At 41.5% G+C, this 7,864-nt stretch overlaps 1 protein-coding gene across 1 annotated transcript; it reads right to left on the reverse strand.

The window, feature by feature from the left end:
• Nucleotides 1-437: 437 nt before the first annotated feature.
• Nucleotides 438-977, reverse strand: LOC138889588 (uncharacterized). The gene is made up of 2 exons (XM_070172919.1): nt 713-977; nt 438-607 (listed from the first exon to the last, which is right to left on the reverse strand). The coding sequence occupies exons 1-2, from the start codon at nt 975-977 to the stop codon at nt 438-440; spliced, it is 435 nt and encodes a 144-aa protein (XP_070029020.1).
• Between the last annotated feature and the right edge of the window lie 6,887 nt (nt 978-7,864).

Below are 7,864 nucleotides of genomic sequence, written 5' to 3' on the forward strand. Positions count from 1 at the left end.
TTTTAAATCACGGACCTCTTAATTACATTCCAAGCATACTCCTAAGTCAAAAATCACCTAACAAAGCTATCCAAACCATTAGAATTCACATCCGAGAACTTCTTCACATAAGTCAACATCTGGTTGACTTTTCTAACTTAAGCTCTCAAATAAGAGACTAAGTGTCTCATTTTACTCCATGACCATTCCGAACACAGAACAACCAATACAATATGATGAAATATAGTTGAACAACATATGAGGAAGCAGAAATGGGGAGAATGAGATTGCAACACATAAAACGACCGGTTGGGTCATTACATCCTCCCCCTCTTAAACAAATGTTCGTCTTTGAATGAGTCAAGAAATATACCTTGAACCTCAAATAGGTGAGGATATCTGCTCTACATCTCCCGTTCGGTCTCCTAGGTAGCCTCCTCCACAGGTCGACCTCTCTACTACACTTTCACTGAAGCAATATCCTTTGATCTAAACTTTTGGACCTTCCGCTCCAAAATAGCCACTAGCTCCACATCATAAGTCAAATCATCGATTAACTGAACCATGCTGAAATCCAAAGCACGAGACGGATCACCAAAATACTTCCGGAGCATAGAAATATTAAATACTGGATGCACACTCGACAGGCTAGGTGGCAAAGCCAGCTCATAAGCCACCTCCCCAATCTTCCGAAGCACCTCAAAAGGCCCAATGAACCGAGGACTCAATTTACCTTTCTTCCCAAAACTCATAAAACCTTTCATGGGTGAAACCTTCAGTAGAACCTTCTTCCCAACCATGTATGACACATCACGAACCTTCCTGTCCTCATAACTCTTCTGTCTTGATTGCGCTGTAAGAAGCCATTCCTGAATCACACTCACCTTGTCCAAAGCAACCTGCACTAAGTCTGTACCCAAAATCTTGGCTTTGCCCGGCTCAAACCATCCAACTGGAGATCTATGTCGTCTCCTATATAAAGCCTCATATGAAGCCATCTGAATACTCAGCTAATAACTGTTGTTATATGCAAACTCTGCGAGGGGTAGAAACTAATCACAGGAACCCCCAAATTCAATGACACAAGCGCATACCATACCATCCAATATCTGAATAGTGCGCTCGGACTGCCCATCCATCTGAGGTGAAAAGTTGTGCTCAACTCAACCTGAATGCCCAACTCTCTCTACACGACTCTCCAAAACCGCAAAGTGAATTGAGTACCTCTATCTAAAATGAGGGAAACTAGAACCCCATACTAGCGAACAATCTCTCGGTTATAAATTCTAGCTAACCTCTCTGAAGAATAGGTAGTACACACAAGAATGAAATGTGCGGATTTGGTCAGCCAATCCACAATCACCCAAATAGCATCAAACTTCCTCGAAGTCTATGGGAGTCCAACTACGAAATCCATGGTGATCCGCTCCCTCTTCTACTCTGGAATATCTATCTACTGAAGCAAGCAACCCAAATCTCTGATGCTCATATTTCACCTGCCGACAATTGAGACACCGAGCTACAAATCCCACAATATCCTTCTTCATTCTCCTCCACCAATAGTGCTGTCTCAAATCCTAATACATCTTTGCGGCACCCAGATGGATGGAATACCAAGAGCTATGGGCCACCTCCAGAATCAACTCCCGATGCCCATCTATATTGGGCATACATATCCAGCGCTGCATCCTCAATACCCCATCATCACCAATAGTCACATCTCTAGCATCGTCGTGCTGAACTCTGTCCTTGAGGAGAAGCAAATGAGGATCATCATATTGTCGCTCTCTGATCCGATCAAATAAGGAAGATCGAGAAACCACACCAGCTAAGACCCAACTGGCTCCGAAATATCTAACCACAAATCGATTAGCCAAGGACTGAACATCACCTACAAGTGGTATCTCCCCAACTAGAATATATGCCAGACTGCCCATACTCACCACCTTCCTACTCAAGGAATCGGCCACTACATTGGCCTTCCTCGGATGCTACAAAATAATGATATCATAATCCTTTAGCAGCTCCAACCATCTATGTTGCCTCAAATTGAGCTCCTTCTACTTGAACAAGTGCTGGAGGCTATGATGATTAGTAAACACCTCACAAGACATACCATAGAGATAATGCCTCCAAATATTCAATGCGTGAACAATGGAAGCCAACTCCAAATCATGAATAGCGTAGTTCTTCTCATGAGGCTTCAACTCACGAGAAGCATAAGCAATAACTCTACCCTCCTACGTCAACACACACCCAATATACTATATATTAACTTGAAGTTTATGGCAAAACTAACAATGGAGTTGTGGTCAAGGTAGTCTTGAGCTTCGGGAAGCTTGCCTCACACTCATCCGACCACCTGAATGGAGCACCCTGTTGGGTCAATTTGGTCAAGGGTGATGCAGTAAATGAAAATCCCTGAATGAACCGACAGTAATAACCCGCCAAACCAAGAAAGCTGTTAATCTCTATGGTTGAGGACGGTTTGGGTCAACTCTGATCCCCCTCTATCTTGTTTGAATCAACCTGAATACACTCACTAGACACCACATGCCTCAAGAAAGCCACTAAATTGAGCCAAAACTCACACTTAGAGAACTTTGTATAAAGTTTCTCCTCCCTCAACCGCTGTAATACAAATCTTAAATGCTCAGTGTACTCCTCCTGACTAGGCGAGTACACCAGAATATCATAAATGAACAATAACAAACGAGTTGAGATAAGGCTAAATCACACTGTTAATCAAATGCAGAAATGCTGCTGGGGCATTGGTCAGCCCAAAAGACATCACAAGGAACTCATAATGACCATATCGGGTCCTGCAAGCCGTCTTAAGAATATTCGAGTCTGTGATCTCCAACTAGTGGTATCCTGACAAGACATCAATATTGGAGAAGACTCTCGCTCCCTGAAGCTGTTCAAATAAATCATCAATACGAGGCAAAAGATACTTGTTCTTAATTGTAACTTTGTTCAACTGCCTGTAAGCAATACACATCCTCATCATGCCATCCTTCTTTTTAACAAATAGAACAGGCGCACCCCAAGGAGACATACTAGGCAGAATAAACCCCTTATCAAGGAGTTCCTGAAGTTGCTCCTTCAACTCCGCCGGTGCCATACGATATGGTGGAATAGAAATGGGATGAATGCCCGGCACAAAATGTATACCGAAGTCAATATCCCTGTCCGATGGCGTGCCCGATAGGTCTGCAGGAAACACGTCCGGAAAGTCCCTCACTACCGGAACCGAATCAATGGTAGGAGTCTTTGCACAAACATCCATCATGAAGGCCAAATAAGAAATACAACCCTTCCCAACCATCCGCTAGGCTTTAAGAAATGAAATCACCCTACTAGAAACAAAAAACAGTCAAACCTCGCCACTCAATCCGTGGCACACCCAGCATAGCAAACGTCACTGTCTTAAGCATGACCATCCAAAATAGCAAGACATGGAGATAGCAAATCCATGCCTAATATCACATTAAATTCCACCATACAAAGCAACAAAAGGTCCACTTGAATCTCCATAACCCCAATAGTCACCACTCTGGACTAGATACACTAACAGATAAAACAAGAGACTCACAGGGCGTATCTAAATAACGAGCAAAATATGATGAAACATATGAAAAAGTATAACCAAGATCAAATAACATAGAGGCATCTCTGTCGCTAACTGAGACATTACCTGTAATCACGGCATCTGAAGCAATAACATTTGGTCTGGCTGGGAGCGCATAAAAACAAGCCTGACCACCACCTGATCGACCTCCCCCTCTAGGGCGACCCCTAGCTGACTGACCCCCACCCCTAGCTGTCTGGGGGGTGGTGAAGTAACTGGAGCTGAAGTCGAGGCCTGACTCCTCTGCTGAGATGGACCTCCAAAAAGACGAGGACATTGTCTCCTCATATGCCCAAACACTCCACACTCATAACAACTCCCTGGTATGGGGGATAGGGAGTGAAGGGAACCCCTAGCACCAGGATGACTAGTAGAAAGACCTATCATGGAAGAGCCCTGGACTGATGGAGAACAGGACGAACTATGTGCTGGAAGGGCACTAAGTGATGAATGGCCCTAATGAGAACTCTTAGAACCATGGCCTAATGATGCCCCACGATGAACCGGTCAAGCTGACTGAGCATGTCCGAATGGACGGCTCCTCCCGTGCTGAAACTGGCCTCTTGAAGGAGCACCACCAAAACTAACTTCCCGAGATCCCTTAGCCGCCCTCTCATCTCGCTCCTGGCGACGAACTGACTCACTCTCTCGGGCAATATCAACAACCTACTCAAAAGTAGCACCTGATACATGTGAGAACATGATTTTTGACCTATGTGAAATACTCCTACAAATTAAAGAAATAAATTTCTCTTAATTGTTTGCAATTTTATAGAATTTTTCTAGGAATTTGTATTAATTGTCTGCATTTTTTGTGCATGTTTACTTTTATTAAAATCATGAAAAAGTACAAAAATTCCATTCATTGCATTTAGATCTTTGTTTTTATATTTTAGGATTATTTAGTTAGTTAATTGTTTTATTAAAAGTGAAAATCAAGAAATGGCTCAAGTTTACATTTTACCTTTAAATTTTTAGATTAGTAATTTTTTTCTTTTAATTTAGGATCAAGTAATCTTTATAATTATTATAATTAGATAATTAGTGTAATTTTACAATTTAGATAATTTAGGAATTTGATTTAGGATTTTATTTAATTAAAGAAAAGGAAAAGAAAAACAAAAGAAAAAAGATGAAAAACGAAAAGAGAAGAGGGCTGGATTTTTAAAATCCAATCGGGACAGTTTTACACCCCGAAATCACCCCAAATCCAAACACAAACTTTGAATTACCCGGTCCAGTCTTCCCCATCATCAAACGACCCAGTTTTAGGCCCTTGTCATCACAGTCGTTGATCTTTTGTGATCAAAAAGCTGTGAACTGGGCGTTATCTATGTATAAAGATGTCCGAAACCCAGTCCACCCCATTCAGACCCCCCACCCATTTCACCATCACCCTATCTCTAATCCAAACCCTAGCCGCCTTAAATCCCTTCACCGGCTCCGCCTTGTTGCGGCACCAGAAATCATCCCACGACAGCGGTGACACTCCAAACACCCCCAAATTAACACCACATAATCCCCATCCTCTCCTTATTCTAAATCCCCAAGCGGTTCCCTTTAAATCCCCACCAAGCTCCTCCAATTTCATATCTAAGCACCAACCCAAAAAAAAACCTAATGTTCCAAACCTCCCCAAATTGATACTAGGGAACCCCTATCCCCTCCTCTTCCCAAACTCATCATCAATTCCGCAAAAAACACCCTCAAATACCCCAAATTTCAGATCTGAAAGTCAGAAGAAAACCCTAGTTCTTTTGAGTCTGAATCTTTGCCTTCCAGAGTTCGATTCGACTCAAGACTCGTGTTAACCAATCGTTCTTGTTGAGAACCCTTTATTAATATGTGTTTTGGTTCATTTTCGAGAGCCACAACTATTTGACCAAACTACTGTTTCTCCGCTTTCTTGGTCGTTGGTTCGATTCATTCACCAAGCCTTTTCTGGTTAGTCAACACCTCCACTTTTCCTCTTTGATTTTTGCTTTGTTTGTTTTCTTTCTTCTTTTTATTTTTTTAAACCATCTACTGGTCTATTTGGCTAGGTTATTTACTTGTTTAAATCATTCGTTAGTATTTACTCGCTCGAATTGATTGTTCTTTTTTGTTTATTTGATTTTTAGATTATTGATTTGTGTAGGTCAGAATTTTATCATGATTTTATGTTCTTCTTGTTTTTTGTTGTTTCTGTTATATTCCATGGTCTTAATTGCATGATTTAGATTTTTGGGTTTTTTGTTATTCTGTGTTTTAAATGTTCAATATCCATTCTTCTCTTGACTGTAGTCAAATTGGTCACTAGCTGTGCAAGGCCGAGGCTCAATTTTTTGAAGGTTGCAACATTCTTCTACAAATGTGGTTGATCGAGTATCTCCGCCATCACCCCAAATTCATGAGCTATGGTTTGAACACAAATAACTTCATCAAGAGCTACGAGGAAAGGGTGAAAGACTACAATGCTCCAGAAGGGTTTGAAGCATGGGTCTCCCACTTGAAAGCTCTAAAAGCAAGTCAGGTCGAATGTACTATAGGATGGCTCCCGATGACAGAAGTCATACACATGACAGCTACCAAGGGTTACCTAATATTGATGGGTTTGAGGAGTTTCCAGCCATATGCACCGTAGAGGGTCTTAAGGCAGTTAGGAAGATATCACGTGGTGCCCGAAGATGAAGATCTAACAACCTAGGTCATTGAGCTACATTGCCCAAAGCTTTAGTTCAGCAGGATTGGAATGGTTGCCGGTATCTGAAAAATGGCACCCAGGTACCAGATGTTGCAAAGAGGGGAGTGGATCCAGATTACGCTGCATGGTTTGAGAAAAGGTCTTGTGCAAACAACGAGCCCGAGCCTGAGTCCGAGCCCGAGAGGCCTGCCAAGAGACCTCATGTTCAAGCTTTTGATGATAAAGTCCAAGAAAGGTTGGTATGGGGAGAAAAGGAGAAAAAATATCAAGTCGCCATTCACACCTTGGAAGAGAAACTGAGAAACATGGAATTCAATAATGATCTCCAGGGGCAAGAAGCGGAAGGTGAAAGGAGGAGGTTGGTCCAAGAAAATGAAGCCCTCCGAGCCGAAATTCGAAAAATGAAATTACCAGTTGAGAACCCTGTCAGAAGTGAAAAAGATGAGAAACTTATAGACAAGCTCAGGATGAGAGTCTATGATTACGGATTTGAGTTAGAGAAGACTGAAGCTAAGCTAGTAAAGGCTCGAGCTAAGTTATCTAAGAATGCGGATGGACGGGCAAGTTTCGTTCATCATCTGAAGGAGAAGTACGACAAAGGAATGGTAGGTCTAAAGAAAAAGGTCAATGTCCTTGAGAACGAAATGACCAAGCAGGCAAGAGACTTCAAAGAAGAAAGGGAGCACTACTATGCCCTGATGTCGCAGCTAGAAAAAGACCTGCAACAGCTTCAAAAGCAAAATCATACAGCCGAACAAGTTTTGGAGGCCAGATCTCGGCAGATTGGACGGCTGCTACAAGAGAAGGGTACCATCAGGGAGAAGGTTAGGAGGATTGTAGACTACATTGTGTTGAAATGCAATGAATGCGAGGAAAAGACAAGGTCCATGTTCTTCGCTTCAGTTATGATTTTTGTCCGGTAGATCATGGACGACCTGTTCCGCCTCCAAGAATATATGGCGCATAGGCCCGCAGTGAGACCAACTGGAGCAGTAGTGGAAGCACTTATGTATTCTTGATTTTATTTTTTTCGAGTATGTTTCTTCTAGAGTCTGTTAGTTCATTTTGAGTCTTGTTTTTAGTTTTTGAAAATGTTTAAGTCTATAGGGTGGAGTCGTTTTAATCGGAAAAAAAGGAATGTTTTTATTTTATTTGAAAAAACTAAAATAAAAAAATGTGTCTTTCTTTTATTTCGCATTTATCACCTGAACTGCGTAATGATCTGATTCATGCGGCATTATCATATGTAGGCAATCCCCATATGATTCGATCATAACCCTAAAACAAGAAAAATGAAGAAAAAGAGAAGAAAAGAAAAAGAAAATGGAGAGAAAATAAAAAAATTAAGTGGAAGAAAAATAATGGCAAAACGAGAGAGCAAAAACAAAGGCAAAATAAAAGGGGAATGACAAAACCCAAGTGGGAAAGGGCAAAAAACGACTGGAGTAAAAAGAAAAGAAAAGAGAGAAGGAAAAGTGCAAAATGAGGAGAGTTAGCTAGAATACCGAGATGAAACATGTAGCCGTTCAAATACATAGTAGAAATATTTAACTGTTCAGGTGCATTGCATC

The sequence above is a fragment of the Nicotiana sylvestris genome, chromosome 4 (assembly GCF_000393655.2).
Source record: "Nicotiana sylvestris chromosome 4, ASM39365v2, whole genome shotgun sequence".
NCBI lineage: Eukaryota > Viridiplantae > Streptophyta > Magnoliopsida > Solanales > Solanaceae > Nicotiana > Nicotiana sylvestris.

Bases quoted from the DNA above. Each gene is read 5' to 3' on its own strand.
- LOC138889588 (XM_070172919.1), bottom strand. From the start codon at position 977: ATGGCTTCATATGAGGCTTTATATAGGAGACGACATAGATCTCCAGTT. The intron at 608-712 runs GTAAATTGAGTC...GTGTGCATCCAG, and splicing joins TATGAGTTTTGGGAAGAAAG to TATTTAATATTTCTATGCTC.